Source organism: Colius striatus, chromosome 7, assembly GCF_028858725.1.
Source record: "Colius striatus isolate bColStr4 chromosome 7, bColStr4.1.hap1, whole genome shotgun sequence".
NCBI classification, from domain to species: domain Eukaryota; kingdom Metazoa; phylum Chordata; class Aves; order Coliiformes; family Coliidae; genus Colius; species Colius striatus.
In genome coordinates, this window is record NC_084765.1 from 728,880 (window position 1) to 746,426 (window position 17,547).

The 17,547-nt window shown below is 47.7% G+C and overlaps 2 protein-coding genes across 19 annotated transcripts in view; one reads left to right on the forward strand and one right to left on the reverse strand.

Moving 5' to 3' along the window:
- Window positions 1-9,813, reverse strand: part of GATD1 (glutamine amidotransferase class 1 domain containing 1) — an 87,293-nt gene extending 77,480 nt beyond the window's left edge. For 4 of the 11 annotated variants that reach the window (XR_009819118.1, XR_009819119.1, XM_062000629.1 and 1 more), the window contains exons 1-7: window positions 9,714-9,813; window positions 8,671-8,747; window positions 8,209-8,314; window positions 7,450-7,557; window positions 7,137-7,231; window positions 5,975-6,068; window positions 4,558-4,669 (exon numbers count right to left, since the gene is read on the reverse strand). Coding sequence is in view for 8 of the 11 variants with exons in the window: in XM_062000629.1 (XP_061856613.1) it covers window positions 4,558-4,669; window positions 5,975-6,068; window positions 7,137-7,231; window positions 7,450-7,557; window positions 8,209-8,314; window positions 8,671-8,747; window positions 9,714-9,771 (650 nt within the window). In the remaining 3 variants the exon portion in view is untranslated. Of the gene's footprint in view, window positions 1-3,263; window positions 4,174-4,508; window positions 4,670-5,974; window positions 6,069-7,136; window positions 7,232-7,449; window positions 7,558-8,208; window positions 8,315-8,670; window positions 8,748-9,713 lie in introns of those variants that run through there. The other 7 variants (XM_062000630.1, XM_062000634.1, XM_062000633.1 and 4 more) reach the window with 7 other exon arrangements.
- NLRP3 (NLR family pyrin domain containing 3) overlaps window positions 9,579-17,547 on the forward strand; it is a 33,559-nt gene continuing 25,590 nt past the window's right edge. For all 8 annotated transcript variants that reach the window (XM_062000593.1, XM_062000594.1, XM_062000590.1 and 5 more), the window contains exon 1: window positions 9,579-9,745. The gene's annotated coding sequence lies outside the window, so the exon portion shown is untranslated. The remainder of the gene's footprint in view (window positions 9,746-17,547) is intronic.

A 17,547-nucleotide genomic window follows, 5' to 3' on the forward strand; every position in this document is an offset into this window, starting at 1 on the left:
ACTAAGTCTCTCCAGCAGTGAATAAGTAACTTGGCAGCTGGTTAATTTGAGCTGTCAGAGTGAAGATGTGGGTACAACTCATCTGGTGGAGCTTTGTGTATTGTCTTTGGAGGAGTTACTGCTTTCCTTTGTGCAGTAGTCATGGTATTGGTGCCAACACTACCCCCCACGTGAGGGGAGTTTGTGTTTGGAGGGGTTTTTAAAGCTTAGCACACCCTCATTTTTCTTAAGCTGTTGTTTTTGTGAAGGAAGAGCTGTGTGTCAGCCTTCCACAAGAAGAACCTAATCCTGATGCACCACTTCCAGTTACAGGGCTTCCTATCAAATTGGGATGCAGCTCATTACATTCCTCACTGTATTTCATAAAGGCTAATTAAATCTCTCAGTAGTTTATACAAGTCCAGTTCCATTAAAAGTAGACCAGAGGTTCCTGTTTATACACAGACACAATTAGCTGTTTCCTGCTAGACTTGCCTGAATGTAACCTCTTAAAAAACAAGACAGCACCAAGGCTACAACACTCACACATGTGCTATGTCCAGCTTGAATAATGCAAGAAAAACAAGCCAAGGGAACAATTGCACAGTAGCAGCAGTGTGTCACAGCAGCACTAGTGCCAGGACTTTGCCATAACACCCTGGAACTGTTGTTTTGGCTGCAGTGACAGGCAGCTGTATGCTCACAAACCCAAGGCAGGCCTGGCAACAGAACCACATCAGACAGGCTGGGAGGGTTGCATCCTTCCAGCTGGGCCTTGGGAGTAGTGCCCAGATGCCCAAGGGAGGTGAAGCCACCTCAGAGAACTGATCCAGACCCCCTGCTCTGCTGCTGTAGGTCAGCAAGATGCAGGCTATGTTGCAAGCTGTCCAGAGAGAGCTTTTTCCCTTCCTTTCAAAGGTCAAACTAGCATTAAAAGCTTTACCCTACCCCCACCTCCCTCCCCTGTGTGCCCCACAGCCATCTGCCCTACCACAAGTCCAAGTGTGTGCTGTGATTTAGGATCAGTCCCATAATTACAAACTGCTAACAGAGTATTTGTATCCTGCTGAAAAGGAAACTGAACTTCAAGTACAGCAGCAGCACTGAGGGCAAGCTCCCTGTAGGCTCCTTGCTTGGGCTCTACCCATCTCAACACCTGCTTTCTGCTCCAGCAGATGAGATGAGGAGAGGTCTGGCTTCTCAGCAGGCACTATTTCCAAAACAGGCCTGTCTGGCTCTAACTGTGAACAGTTCCTGTAGTATGAAGTCATGACTTTCTCTGGCAAGAGAATGAAGCTTTCAGCCAGTCCACAATTACCCTTCCCTGGGCTGGCTTTACTAAAGCTGTACAGCACCATTGTGCAACTAAAAGCTGAGGCCCAGGGTAAGGTAAGCCAGAGCTGACTGATGAAAGGTGCCACAACTCAGGAGCCAGCACTTCAGCCTGATTTCTAAACTGTGCATTTAGGCCTGGGCAGTTGCTGCTGGGATCTCTGAAAAACAAGTCTTTCTTCCTCACATTCACTGCTAGAGATAAGCCTCTCTCCAGGCTGTAACCCCACCTGGATAGCTGGGTGCTTCTCAGCCTGCCATGGCTTGTCTTACACCAAGGCAAGCATGTCCTGATGCCTGACTTCTCAGCAGAGGGATTAGGAGGTATTTTAGGCCACTACTGTATTCTCACAGGCATGATTATACTGCAGAGAAGCTGCACAAAGCCAAGCAACCCACATTAGCTGGTGCCAGCTGGGCTGCTTTCAGACCAGCTTCATTCCTGCTGTAACACAGAAGAACCATCTGCCTGAACTTTGTATTTATCAACTCACTGGTATCAATAGGAATCTTTCTGTTGATTCCCTCAGCTGAGTCACTCCCAACAACTCCTGTACCTACTCAACATGAAGAAAAGCCCAATTCCAAGGCAATGCAGTGTTGTCAGCCCCAGGGCACCAAAATACCTGTTCTCTAAAGAACAGGGAGACATACGTGGTAGTTTCTTGAAACAGCTCAGTTGTGCACCTGCATCTGATGTACAATCACTTATCTGCTTTAGCTGCTCCTGACAAAGGCTCAAATCCAGAAGTAGCTGGATTACACAGCAGTTCCTTCATAGAGAAGCTGCTTCTATCATAGCCAAAACCAACTCATGGCATCTGGACCAAGACTGGCTCCCAGGAACACAACCTGGTGGTCACAGCCTAAATGGATGGTAGTTACCTAGGGATTAATCCTGCTCCAAAATTCCTTTACAATCCAGTCTCTTTCCTCCCACTTTACTTGAAGCTTCTCTATTAGAAGTGCTGGTAAGTTCATACAGAAATTGGAGGGTCCAGCATGTCCATCTGAAGGTGTGGTGCTAGGATGCAGTCATACACATTGTCTTGTTGGTGAAGAACTCTTGGGGTGGAAAACAGGAATGCTTCTTTACAATTGTCAGCCTGTAAAGAACTGTTTTAAAGGCTTACAACTGTAAAGATTATCCTAGGGGTAAATGCCCTGAGAAAGGCCCTTGTCCCTTTGGATTCATCCCACAAATGTTTCTGCTCCACGTATTGCAGAGGCAGCCTGATGCTGCTAGCAGATGCCTCAATGTCTGCCCATAAAAACACAGGTAAATACAGAACACGCTCCCCTGCATGAAGCCCAGGCAAGATGTAACACACTGTGTGACTCCTTACACACACACACTCCAGAGCACAACAACACTGAAACAATCAGGATTTGTGCTGGCTGAAAAATCTCCACAATTTGAAGCCTTCCATTTGTTTGAGAAGCAGCTTCTGGCTTGGGGACAAAAGGACTTGTCACATGGTTTAACTGCCAGAACAACCCATCACAGAAAGAGGGGAAACACCAAGCACTTGCAAGCACTGCCAAGAGCTCAGCCTGCCTGCAGTGCTCCAACTGCTACGGCTCAAGCCAGGTAGAGAGGAAACCATCCCACTCCAGAACGAGTGCTGAGGGAGTCTGCCAAGAGCTGGCCTGTTCTGAGGCCTCCTGACACTGCTTCTGCTTTCCCAGCACTTCAAGTCAGTTACACAATTCCCAACCCACATCCCTCCATGGATCCTAAGCACCTATCTTCACATTCATTGTTTGAGCCCACAACAGCAGAAAATCCTCTTGGTCTGATTATTCCTTTCCAAGCTCAACTTCAAGTCACATCTGCTGCTCAAAAGGCAAAGCCAGGTTTCATCTTACAGTTGGTTCCTCAGAAGATATGACCCACGTTAGCTGCCAACACTTTTTCCTTCCTTTGTCCATAAAAATTCCAACGAGAGACAACCACAATGTATTTGCCAGAGAGAAACATTTGAAACACGTCGGAGAACAAAAGTGGTAACACAAGCACACAAAGGAGAACAAGTGACCAGTCAGAAGACTGTTTCAGAACAGCTGAGCAAACTTTTTAAACAGAAGCCAGATAATGAAATCACACAAGGAAGAAAACAAGGGCACATTATGGTAACAGTATCACCAGAGACCTGCCTTCAACCAACCAGCTCTGCTTTATTCAGACTTTAGCCAAGCATTTTCCATCCTATTCCAAGAACATCCAAGTGTCCCAGACACGTTGGGAGTTCAGATAATAGCTTTGTTACCTACCAAAAGGAAGGTGGCGACACATCAGAAACCACATTTTCAGTGCAGCTCTAGGTGCAGATTTTAGTACCTGAAGCAAACATCAGGTGGTTCACAGAGTTCCAAGTCATCTTTGGGGCAGCTACTACTGATCAGTAGAACATCAGCCTAGAGCAGGTTCTTCAGCTTCAGCAATTTGTATTCACAGCACCAACTGGGGTTTTTTTAAACAAGATACAATTCCCACATCTGTAAATTAAGGGTCTAGAGAGAAGCAGTGAAAGAAGACATAGCAACAAAAAATGGAAAGTGGCTTCCTAATTGCTTCTGAAGTGTGATGCACTTCAAAGCTTCCTTATTCACAGCCTTCACCCACTATTTACACAAAACCCAACATTGACACTTCACTGTCACAGTCACTTCATAGGCCAGAAAAGAAGTTTAGAGACATTTTATCCAGTTAACAGCCAAGAAAATCCTTAGCCTGCTGGCTCTTCATCAGTCCTATTTGCAAAGAGACCTGCTCCTTCACTTCCTGCTGGAGGAAACACACCCAAACATGACACGACCTGTTAGTCCACAGCCAGGAAAGAGCTTCTAACAAACATTCACCTGAACGAGGAGAGATGTTTTGTGGTTATTTACGTGTGTTCTTCTTACTGACAAGACAAGAATGAAACAGCCAAGCCATTACCAAAGGAATTAGATCCTTTCATTCCCAGACTCCTAAAGCCTAGCTAAATGCTAACCTGCCAAAGCACAAAGAATGAGACAGGAGTGCACTCTGCATTTCGCTGTCCCACTCCTGAAACTGCTGCTCATTTCACAAAACCACAAGTGCTTTCTGGTAAAAGACATAACTGACCAAACAGCTCAAAGATGACACATCCTTCAACAGTTAACCAAAGGAAACAAGTGATCTGGGGGGACAGTATTCCTCCAACTACCTGCTGCTCCCCACTGTGTTCCTCATTCTTCTTTCTCGAGTCGCCTCACCTGACGTTGCAAAGCATCAGCAGATTCTGGACCGCAGGAAGAGTGGAATTCTCATTCTGGCCTGTCACCAGGTGCCTGTCCAGCACAACGTGCACAGCATCCGGGCTGCTGGCTAAACACAGGGGGAAAGGCAACAAGCATTGTGTTAGTGGACACTGCTGCGTATTTTCCTCTCCCTCTCCCAGCCACTGACTCTCCCTTCAAAGCACACATCCCCTTTCCTTCCTCTCCCTGAATCTGTCAGGGCCGCTGCAACCAAGTGGATGTGACATAACAGGTACCATGGAGGCACCAGCACTGACAGTTAACTTCACCAGCTGACAGTTAACTGTCCGCACTGAACCCGTTAGGCAGAAGGTGGCAGCAGCAGTTTATCACAAAGCAGAAAGATGCCATTCAAACACACAAACAGGCTGATGGCAGCAGGGATGGAAGAGGATTAAGCAAAGAATACAGAGCAATTTGGTAAGAAAGCTGCATTTCTTCCTAGTGAAGAACAGATGGGGGGCATTAGGAGCCTAGTTGTGTTTCCCATCCATGCCATACATCTACTGGCTAACCACTTCAAATTGCATCAATTCAATGGGTGGCACTACTCTTAAATAATGACTTAATTACCACAGCCATCTCATTCTTTTCTTTAGGGACAGATTCTTTAGAATTACCTAACAAGACAGAAGGCTGAAAAACAGCTGTAACTGAAAAACAGGGCCACTTACAGCCCACTATTGAATTCTCCCTTAAACAACACATTTCCCTACACACCCAGAAATCATCTGGGGGAAAAAAAAGGGACATTTCTGTGCTTTAATGGATTTAGTTTCTCACAAGAGATAACTTCAGATATTGCAGTTCAAACTTGTGCAGTTTGAGTAATAGCAGTTACTGACATTACCAATAAAATACTACAAAGTCAGGTCTGTCTGGTAAAGACAACTAATCAAATCAGCCAGAACCACCCAGCACAGTGCCTCCAGCTTTAAATAATGCAACATTTGCTTCAATAAGAGATAACCCCAGAAATCCAGACGTTAACCTCTCCCATCAGAGCACATGCTCCCTGCCAGGCAGGGGGAAGCAGCTGCAGCACGCTGCCTACCTACAGCCATTTCCCTGCAGGTATGAGCTGTGCATCTGCAGATCCAGGTAACCTCATGTTTACCATGGGGTTAAGGACAGACAGGGAGGTCAGAGTGCTGTGCTGTTCTGTCCTGTTCCTCCACATGCAGTATTTTGTGGCATTCATTGTTAAAAACACTCAGTTTCTAATCCACGAGGGTGTTGGTTTATATCCACAACATGGGAATGCAAGACGAGACATCCTGTCAGTTCTGTTCAGCCATGGAAAACCTCACACAAGCATTCATTTCCAAAGTGCAGCCGTGAAATGTGAAGCTCTGCACAACATGAGACATACCACTAAATGTAGCTCCAGAATCCTTCACAAAATCTTCCACAATAATGGCCAAACTGGCAAAATTCGGCTGCCTTACCAGTTCATACACAGAGGGCTGAGAAAGAGGAAAAGGAAGTAAATGTTTTGCTCTTTACAAAATCAGCCAAGCAAAACCAATACATACTTCCCCCTCCCCTTGCAATTTATTTTCCTGTCCTTCCTACAGTTCTCCCAGCTATACACAGGAAGCATAAAGCATCAAACCAAGTGGCCACAAGCAGCTTCTACAGACTTTCTGTAGTGAGCAAACTGAAAACTCTAACAGAAGACAAAGAGAAAGAATGCCAGAATTCTGCACATCAGCTGGGCCCTGAGCTGTGTGCATGTAATCAGTGTCACAAACAAGTAGACCTCTTTGGCTGTTGGGCACAAACACTGTGCCACTTGCAAGGTCCAAATAACAGGACTCTGCTTTGGAATGAATATGGGAAACAGCTTATACCAGAACATTAAGAATACTTAGTTCAGTTCTTCATATGCACAGGAGGAAATTGAGTTTTATGGTTTCTAGGCCACATCATTATGCCTCATCTGAGATATTTTATCAGGGATTTTAATGCCAAACACAAGCTCATCAGGATACTGACAGCTGCTGTGAGTCCTGGAAACTCTTAACTCTGCATGAGGTGTACTACATCATCTTGGCACACAGGTACAACTGCCATAGAAATGGTCTGTGAAGTGAGAGATATGACTGGACAGTAAATAAAACAACAGTCTCTGGCTACTTTTTTTTATTAGAAGCCAGTTTGTACAAACAGCTTTTTTTTCCCCTAAAGCTTCTCCTACTTTTCAGATGAAAAAGCTGCTTGAAAAATAGAACTTACCCTCCAGCATTCCTTAAAAGCCCTCAGCTATGAATCCGAAGAGCTGCAGCAGTCATTTCCACCATTGACTGGTTCACTTTAAAGCTTACTGAACAGGAAGGAAAACACTCTCCCTGTGACAGCTGAAGGGAGACAATCCCTTCTTGTACTCAAGTGTTGGGCCCCTTTGTAATGACAACTCCCCACATCTTGCACATAAACCAAGGGTACCAAAACAACAACTTGTGTTTGTAGGAAGATCCAGGATAAGACCACAAACAACAGCAAAAAAAAAGTCAGGCAGAAGTTCAACTTACCCCTGTCAGGCTGTATCCCTGAAATACCCAGGTTTTATCCTCATTGGTGGCACAACACAAAGCTGCAACTCCATGTCCAACCGCACAGATAGGCTCTGGAGAAAAACCACAACACAGCTCAGCAGTTGTGAGCATCTTCAAGCAGCCAAAACACAGATGGGCATTCACAAGCTTCCTCGTGTTACAGCTCTTCCCAGTTCTGAACACCCTTCAACTATGTCATCGTTTTGAAGTCGCTGGAAGGTAACAGCCTCACACAAAGAGTAAGCTAGTACTGGTTTGTTTAGCAAAATATCTAGTGATATCCACCTACTGTTCTCAGCGCTGAAGTGCTGCAGTATCTTAGCCAGGTACCCACTGTTTGCAAGGTCAGTCATAGCCCCAGGGCAGTTTGGAATCAGCAAGGCATGGTATCTTGTACCTGGTAAGGAGGAGAGGATAAACTAACTGTAACACAGGTAATGAGCAAGAAAGGCTGGTCTTGAACCCATTTCAGACCTGACAACACTGTGACAGCATCACATAAGCCTGACAAAAACTGTACAAACTGGATGACCTAAACTAATAGATCTGGAAATCTATCAGAATGGAGAAAAACAGGTCCTTTTTCAGGACCAAGAACATACATTTTTAGTGAGATAGTCTTATCCAGGTACAACTTAAAACCACTCTGCCTTCAGACTTCCCTGGAGATACTCAAAAGACATGCAGACGTGGCACTAAGGGATGTGGTTTAATGGTGGCTGTGGCAGAGCTGGGTTAATGGCTGGACTCCACCTTGAGGGTCTTTTCCAACCTCAATGATGGATTCTGTGACTCTACTTTGGCAATATACTTGTTTTTTAGATAATGATGTATAGTGAATGCATGTCCAAAAGAGGACAGATACACACTGTGTGTGTACATTTATATATATAAAAATTACCAGTTTGGGAGAAATAAGAAAGAACAGCAGTTGTCACAGTTTCCTCTTAAAACACAAGCTTTACACCTTCTCTGTGTGGTTTTTCCTTGAAGATCCAACACATCTGTTCCCCTGATAAACAAGGAGGACACCCTGGCCAACTCTTACCATCGATTGACTCCAGCTTGGCCGGGTTTGCATACGACTTCATGCGGAAGTCCTGAATCCAGCGTGTGTTGCTCTCATTCACATCCACAAAATCAATCGACTTCCCCTGGGGGAAACATACACAGACATCCAGTACACTTCTTGAAACATAAGCACAGGGGATTTTGAGGCACTTCAGCCCTCAAAAACCTGAAGCTTTCCATTTTTCCCCACCAAAGTAGCTCTTCCAGTAGTTCTCCCTCCACTCTTTGTGCGTAACAGACCCTGGACAGAGCAGCTCAGACCTGTGGTGCAGGAAGCACGCATCCACTTCAATACTCAACTTACCTAAAAACTAAAAGTCTCTTAATCTGTAAAGTCCATAAGACCTCTCAATAAAAAGTTCAGTGTAATTCTCCCTTGTCAACTGAGACATCAATCAGTTCCAGACTGAAATCACAGTCGCTGCTCATTGGTACTTACCCCAGGAGTCGCAACTTGTAGGTTAAATGCAGAGCTGGTCAGGGTGAAGCAGTGGAGGAAGGACTGGGCTGACACACCTGAAAAACACAGTCCAACACTTTAAGGAAACAACAGCCACACTACAATCTCAGCCACACTAGCTCATTTTACCCAGCAAAGTAAATAAGGTTGGTTTCTCTACTTATGTCATAGAATGGTAAGGGTGGGAAGGGCTCCCTCAGCCCCAGCCCCTGCTCAAGCAGGCTCCCCTGGCTCAGGGGGCACAGGAACGTGTCCAGCTGGGGTTGGGAACCTCCTGAGGAGCCTCCACACCCTCCCTGGGCAGCCTGGGCCAGGGCTCCCTCCCCTCAGCACCAAAGGACTTTCTCCTCCTGGGCCAGGGGAGCTGTTTGTGTCCCAGCCTGTGCCCATCACCCCTTGTCCTAGCACTGGCCACCACACACCAAACACTGGCCTCATCCTCCTCACACCCACCTTTTAGGTAGTTATAAGTGTTAATGTGGTCCCCTCTTAGTCCTCTCTAGTCTAAGCTAAACAGCCCCAGGTCCCAAAGCCTTTAAAAACAAGACAAAAAACCCTCTCATAAGCTCTCAATAATTCCAGAAGGTTACTTGAAGGCACAGAAATACAGAGCCCTCACGGTGGGCTCTGAGAAACACAGGCTGAAGGTGCTCTGTTCGCCTGGGTCGCGGGTTACGGGGAGGCCAGAGGGAAGGATGGATGAAGTGAACCTGGCTTCCAGGCGTGCTCTGAGCCCGGGGGGGGAAGCCAACACGTCTCTGCAGTGGGCAGCAGCACAGGCTGGGCCGGCACAGCCCGGCTCGGCTGCGGCGCCGCTTCCACACGCGCCCCAGGGCTGCGGGGCGGGCCCAAACGTGACGGGACGGTGCCTGGCGGCGGGGGGGGTGCGGAGGGAGACACGGCGAGACGCGGCCGCGGCCCCACGAGCGCGCAACAAGCCCCCTGAGGCGAGCCCGGCACGACGATGGGAGCAGCGGGGCGCGGGGCTCTCCACTCCACCGCGCCCGCCGAAAGCGTCTCACCCGCGGCGGCGGCGCTGGCGACGAGGAGGCAGGTGGGTTTGCCGAGGCGGTCGGACATGGCGCGGGGCGCGGCGGGGCCTGGCGGCGGCCGTGGGGGGGGCGGGCGGTGTCTCCTCATGCGGCCGCGCTGCGCATGCGCCGGGAGCGGGAGCGCGGCGGCGCCTGAGGGGACGGCGGAAAGGGCGGGAAAGCCGTGAGGGGACTCGCGGCCGCGGGGCCGTTTTAACCCCTCAGGGCTTGATGGCGGGTCATGCGGGGCACCTGAGGATGGCACACGGCTCCCGCCTGCCCCTTGTTAGCGTTCCGCCTCATAGGCAGCGTGGTGGAGGCTTTGGTGGTTCTCCTCAAGCTTTGCTCTAGCAGTGTGACTGCTTTCCTCGGCATGTGTTATTTTGGGCTTAATTTATTGTTTCTCTTTATCCCCCCCCCCCCCCCCCATCAGTTGCTAATTAGGCCTGAAACACTTATTATTAGACTTGTGTTATTAAAACATGCATTATAGCAATGACCCCACCTCAGAGCAGGGGGAATCGGTAACGCAGTGTTGTGGGCCGCACATGAAAAAGCAGATATTAACACCAAAATGTCGGCTCATCTGCCCAGCTGACAGGGCAGATGCAATGCAGAGTTTCAGACATCCTTGCTCCAGCTACACAATGTCTGTCCTCAGCTGAGGATGCCAGAATCCTCACAATCCACCACGGATCATGGGGGGGTTTTGTGCGAGTGGTGTGTTTGTGACGTGTAAGGAGGGGAAAAAACCTCATTTGCTAAGTCCAAACCCTCTTCACCCGTGGCATGAATAAGCTCAGGAGCGTTGTGGAGAGACAGATGTGTTCTGCTCTTTCCAATCCTTGTGGAAGCCGTGACTAATCACGTTATATGGGATGGTATGAGATGCACACAGGTCTGTTTTTCACCAACAGTGGGTGAAAAACATGAAGAGCTGGGTCATTTCTACGGCCATACAGTCATTTTATGATTCTGTTATTTCCTAGAGTCACTGGAATGAGCATCAGAATTACAAATGAAATAAAGCTGTCTTTCCTATCCTTCATCGCTGGTCCAGGCTGCCTCCTTTGTGTACCCTCTTAATGAGTCATTATTCTTCAAGAAAACTCAGCAATGCTTGGAAGTCTTGTCAGTTTACAGATTTGCACGTTTCATCTCTGATAATTTAAAGGGTTACCTCTTGGTGGTTGCTGCGTATTACAAAGAGACAACACCGTTACCAAATGGTCGATATAAAATGAAGACAGTACAGTTCTGCCATTGTTTGTGTTTGTTTATTTAAAAGGACCTAATTTCTAGCCTGCTTTCCTAAAGGAAATGCAGCTCAAACACCATCAGGCTGTCTTGTCTCTGTCTTCAGTCATCTGTCCATCAATCTCCTTCTCTCTCCGAAGTGAGTCCTGAAACCGTAGGCTGGTTAACCGTGGAGATATCTTCGTGGCCCTCTCTCTTTGCTCCATCTTAGCTAGCAGAATATTGGTGTTTTTTTAAAGAAAAACAAGCCCAAAGCATATATTTCCCTGTTGAGTTTAGCTGCTATGTGGGGACTTAGTGCCACTCCATCATCCTAAGCCATTATAGCACGAGCATCACGTTTATGCTCCTTATTCCTTGCCTGTGGATCCAGTGCTGCTTTTTTGCTAAATCCAAGAGCAGAAAGAAAACTGCTGGCTGAAATCCTGTTCCATCAGCTCTTCCCATCCTCCCTAGACCCCCCCAAATCACAAAGCACCAGAGGACTTGACAATGATTTAAAGTGGAGACATAGGGGTGGGAAAAAAGTGCGTGTGAGAGTGCTCCAGTTACTGGGAGATTAAAGTATAGTGTGATGTCTCAATACTTGATCTTCTGCAGCTCAGTAGGTGCCAGTATTGCCAGAGCAACATCTTGCAAATGCTCTTCTGTTGAGTTCTATTCCAGCGAGTACTGGATAACATTTTGGAGCCTCTCTCTGATTAATTTGGGAGGTAACAAACAGGAGTAGTAACTGGCACTGGCAGGATCACGAGGATGTTGTCAGTCTTTTGCTGCTTCACCCAGACTATGCTCTTTTAACAGAGCCTGGCTGTTATGGTTGTGTTAAGTCAGCTGAATGCTTCCTCTGCAAATCTGGCCTGGGAGAACATAACTGCTGCATTTGTCGTTTAAAGCACAGAGATTTGGCACCATGTCGTTTTCTGTGGTTAAATGACAGCTGGCAGAGAAGGGTGCAGGAGAAAGCAATGCACAGTTTAGGATAATCATAAACATAGCCCCTGATTTTCACCCTGTTACAATTTCTGTGAATATAGGGAGGAAAATAAGTAGACAAAAGACAGAAGCGTTGGGTGGCAGATATCCAGACCAGTGTCTGTAAGCACTTGGCTCTCTCAGCTGGCACAGCTGCACCACCCTGTCTGTGCTGTTGCCTGCCTTGGCAGCAAGAAAAGAGAGGTGATTTTTGTCTGAAGGAGACAGAAGAGGAAGGTTCCTCAGCCTGTTCCTTTCCCTCTCTATTGAGCCAGCAGCAGCGTTTCAGGCTGAAGAGGACAGTTTGTGCTGGTGCCTCCACTGATCCCAAACCAGGGGGAAACCTTCCACCTTGCTGCATGGCCTGCTGCCATCCCAGCCCTTCTGCCTTCCCAGTCGTGACTGACAAGAAGAGACGGGCCAGGCTCTTGCTGGAAGGTGTGTTTCCCCAGCCTAGGAACCAACCAAGAGCCTGGGCTCCTCTGAAGCAGTGCTCTCCCACAGCCCAGGTTGGGCAGGGGAGATGGCAGCCTCTGCCCAAACAGCTCATCCACACCTCCCCAGCCCGATGTGTGGGCTGTTTCACGCTGGGGGCAGTGAGGAAGGTGATGCACCCACCCACCCCAGCTTCTCAGATTGAGGATTCAGACACAGAAAGGAAGAACTTATTTGCTCTCTTATGACTATTTAAGACAAGCTAAAATGGGGAGTCTTCAGCTGTGGTTCTGCAGCAAAAATCTCAGCTAATTAATGCTTTCTCACCAAAAAGCTGCCCCTTTTGTGCCTGACCCCAAGGAGTTTAGAGTATTTTTATTCACAGTTCTTAAGAGATTCATCTCCAGAAGCCTGCAGCCTCCTCTTTGAGGCTGGTGTAACGTGACAGCAGCTACTTGCAGTGAGGTCAGAGTGAATCCTTGGCTGGCGCTGGCATACAGGGTCCCCCACAGACATCAGCTCAGGGGACGGTTTCCTTAGGAGAAAGGATGCTCCTGGGTCAACTTTGGACAAAAACCAGGCAAATCGGAGTGTGCCCTCACTTGGCAGGGGAAAGGTGGCAGCAAACAAGTGTGCAGCAAAGCCCAGCCACCAGCCTGCAGGACAGGGGCTCAGTGGGACCAGAAAGGGCTTCCTCTGCGGCTCTGCATAACTCCTTTAATCGCTCTACACCTCAGTTCCTACGTGGAAGTAACACTGATCTTCCCTTTTTGTCTTTCCTCGGGTCAGCTGAAGTTTATTTGTGGCAGGGACTGCCTTTTCTTACACTTCTCCCTGGGATCATGAAGCTTAGCCACTGCTGAGGCTGCAGGAAACACGGGCAGGAGCGAGGAGGGCGAGCAGCTACTTTTCCACTCGCACCCCCACACGCACAAAGATGCTCACGTGAGGAATTATACAATATGTCTATGTGTGTGTGTATATATCTCTATATATAGTTTATTTCTCACAATCCTGGTAAGAGTTACAGGTGTATTGGGAATCATTTACAGTATCACAGCATATGGAGTGGCCATACAGCTTCTGATGTGAGTAACATACAGTGTGTAGAGAGCACACGTTTCCAACCCATCCACCCAACCACTCATACAATGGGTTTTTCAAAGCTAATACTAGATTCAGCTACGTAGAAAGCCTGGAAAAAATGTTAGGGTACAGCGTTGGGTGTCGTACAACACTGTCAGTCACAATGGGACAAGCTAAACTACTTTAATTTTCAATCTAGTATTTCTAGTCTACCTGCATTATTGCATTTATACGCTTTGTTTTTGTTTTAAGTCAAAGTAAATAGAATACTATATGGGAAAGGAAAAATTCTTGACTATTTTAGGATTTGAGCTGCAGCCCATACAAAGTGTCCATAGAAGCATAGACAAGGTTATAAATTCAACAAGGTATAAACCAGCTGTGTAGCTTTGTGTGTAGGTAGGTGTCCGTTTCCCTCCAGGAAATGTGTCTAGCAGCACATTGTTTCTGAAAGCAAAAGAAAAACACCCCAAAACAACCCCAAACCTGTCTGTTGAACGCAGGTAAATACGTGTAAGTGACAAGCAGGTCAAGAAATCAAGGTGTCACCCTGAAAATTACTGTCATTTGGAAAACACAGTCAAGGACTGACTCAAAAAACCCCTCCTTCCCAGGGAGCAGCAGGCATTTCCCTGCCGCCAGCCCTGGAGCTTCCCCTCTGGCTTCTGAGGGCTTTGGATCAGTCCCTGCAAAAGTAACACAATCCAAGCAAACCAAAAGGGGAAAACAGAACAATCCCCTGTCATCTGACCTTTGAGTTCCCTTCCTACAATTCTCCTTCCTCCACAAACGTGTTAACCTGCACCTACCACTAGAAGAGAGTTGGCTTTTCACTGGGGAGTTGAGATGGCACCTGCGGAAGATTTTAGTTGAAACGGTCCCAAGCAGTGACTCGGGGAAAAGGCACCAGGCTGAAGAAGGGCTGCTCAAAACTTAATGAAGCCAAATTATTCACTTGCTGGTTCTGGGTTTGTTGTTTTGTTTTTTCTTAACATGACAAGATTGTATGGCACCCTTGTTCTTATCCAGTTGCCCCAGGAACTCGACTGCTTGAAGCTGCTGGGGCAAACCCAGGGATACAATGCAGGTCTTTACTGATGCAAAGGTGGTTAAAGATTCCTCACTTCCTGCTGGGAGTTTTGGTGCAGAGACAGAGAGAACCTGTAACTTTACTCTTGACACTGGGGCTTTGCATTATGAGGAAAAAATAACATCAATTTCAAGCCGAGAGCAACCGAAAGAGGAGCGAGAGTCACACGTTGGCCCAAACCCTATTTCACGTGAGTTATGTACTTCAGAAGAAAATAAATGTAATCTGAAGAGCACAGCAGCAAAGAGCAGAGGACTGGGGCCCCCAGGTACCGTGTGTCAGAGCACACACTGTCCAAAGCAACGGGCAGAGCCAAACCCACGGCAGGGCAAAGCCAACGACTTGCAGGCGCTGGGTACCAGCTTATCCACCTGCTTCGTGGGATGAGTTGGGGATTTTTCAAGGCCCAGCAGCTTTGCATTACTCTATCAAAAGGAAAAAGTCCTGCAGCCTTCTGCATCCTCAATCCTGCAGCTAAGGGAGGGTGAGGGCACTGCAGCGTGCCCCTACCCATGAACTGGTTCTTCAGGGCCAGCAGAAATGCAGGTCGTTGCCTTCAGCTGAGAGCCATCCTGGGTGCTTGGGAATCCCCCTTCTCTGCCTGTATTCTTGGTGCTCCAGTTTTAGACAAGTGTAGTGTGTGCTGTCTCAAGCAGGCAGGATACCTCAGAGCTGCCTGGCAGGCAGGCTTCAGTCCTGAGCAGGGCTTGTGGCCATGCAGTGGCTTACTGACACAGCAGAGCATAGAGAACTTCAGGTCTTTCTCTGGCTTCATCAACCTGTTCAAGTCAAACAGAGGCAGCAAAAAATTCCTTTGGAGAAGTCACTCGGGCAAAGGTTAATTTGAGTGGCAGCACAGTTCATCGTTTTTGCTTGTGCCCAAGAAAAAGAGTGGCTGGGGAATAAAAGCCAACGTGTCCTCACCAAAACTGCCCAGGTAACGCAATGAGGTGCACTGTTGGGCCCTCCCAGCAGCACTGACCTGAAGCCTTCTGTAGAGCTGATTGAAACTCCAAGAATTTCACCTCACAAATACTTTTTTTTTTTCATTCCCTGCCTTCTATTTTTTTTTTGTTGGTTCCTTGAAGAATATTTTTTCTCTTAAATCTTCAGGGACTGTTCTTTTCAACCAACTCTAACCACAGTCACAAGGATGTTGATTTCTCGCCCCCAGTGACACTTCCAGAAAAGGGAGATTTTTAAGGCAGAAATCATCTCTCACCAGCTCTAGGGATCTCTTTCAGCTGCACTGCCGTTGCCTGTACACAAGCACTAATGCTGATTTAAGCAGGGCTGTGAGCACAGCTGCCTCAGTTCATATCACAGAAGACTTTGCTGACACTCAGCAGAAGGACCAAAGAATGGGTTTGGTCAGGTTTCTTTATAAACAACCATGCCATTGAGATGATGTTCCATTTTGCAATGACCTGCAATCATATCCCTGGTGCCATTAAGATCTGAAAGGCAAGATCTCCATGGGGAAACACCCCCTTGGCTTCGGTAGCCTGCGTATCATCCCCTCAGCCTTCATTCAGCAGACACATAACCCCATTTGTCATTTCTCACCCACCCTACGGGAACCGAGAAGCGCTTCATGGCCAGTGACTGTCCAGGGCTCGAAGTGTGAGCCCAAGAGGAGAACAGCACCTGCCTGAATGCATTGGCAGCCTCCTGAGAATGCTGCTGTGCTACCCTTTGGCTCCCAGATCCATCTGCATCCCGCTGCAGGACCGTTTGCGACAACAGGGCTTATCCATAAGCCCTGGCTCAGTAGGAAGAGGAAGCAGAAGCACAGCCCATTTCATCTTTCTCAAAGCTGGAAGCATCAAAAACCTTCTCCTAAGTTGCCCAGGAGAGCAGACTGACATCTTTATGTTTGGCTAAAACTCATGGCTCCTTAAAAACAGATTGAGGCCAGGTGGAGTCGTCGAATCCATAGTTTTGGTGATAAGCTACAACATCTGAAGTCAGGTTTGCAAACTGATAGGTTATAGACTTGATCAACAAGAGTAAACTAGCAATCTAGATCTCTTCACACCCCAAGCACAGAATCTGGTTGGCTTGTAAGGGTTTAGTTCATTCTCTCCACAGAGATATCACTAGCAGGACTTGGCATCACAAACACCACACAAGGAATAACATCAAGCGAGTCACGGCGTGTGCTCAGTACGAGAAAGACAACTATTTATTTAGCACAGCGAGGTCAGGCAGTTGGAGCTTTCTGCTTCCACAAAATTGGTTCCAGTCTGGCTCCTCAGAGAGCTGGATTTGCCCTTCTCAGCCTAGTTCTCGCTGGACACTTTTGTTCTCAAAATGAAACCACTGCACAGCCTGGCACATTAAGGCAGGACAGGAGGTGTTTGCTAAGAGGATGATGTCGTTTGCAAGTCAGGCCTGGAGCGCTTTGCCCCAGCTCTGTGCTTAGGAGCTTGCGTGGCATCTGCGCTGGAGCTACCTGAACCTCACTCAACACTAGACCCACACTTCAACAAGCGCTACGACACAGGCCAGTAGAGCTCAGTACAGCCTAAAAGTGCCTTAAAGCAAGTAGCCCACACGGCTATCCAGGGAGGGGAACGGGACTTTTGAGCTTCTAGCACAAAGGGGCGCATGGTACATTCAGCAGTTCACTAGCCAGACATTCTTTGCACTGAGAAGAAACCAGGACCCAGAAGGAGCTGAGGTGCTGCACGGCACGATGCGAATGGCACAGAAACAGAGAGACACCACAGACACTTTGTGTGAAGGCAGGGGAACCAATGAAGGGGCATCTCCAGGTTGGTTTGGGTTCTTTTCCTCCCCAGACTGCAATTAATATAAACATATATGTATGTATACATAGAGATGCAGAATATTCTTCGAGGCAGGGTGGTGCGTGCATACACACACACACACAGAGGTCTTCTCCAAACCAAACCCCCAAAGTGAGTTCCAGGCAGTGAATCTGAACAGCAGACAGCAACGTGAAGGGATCACAGAGTG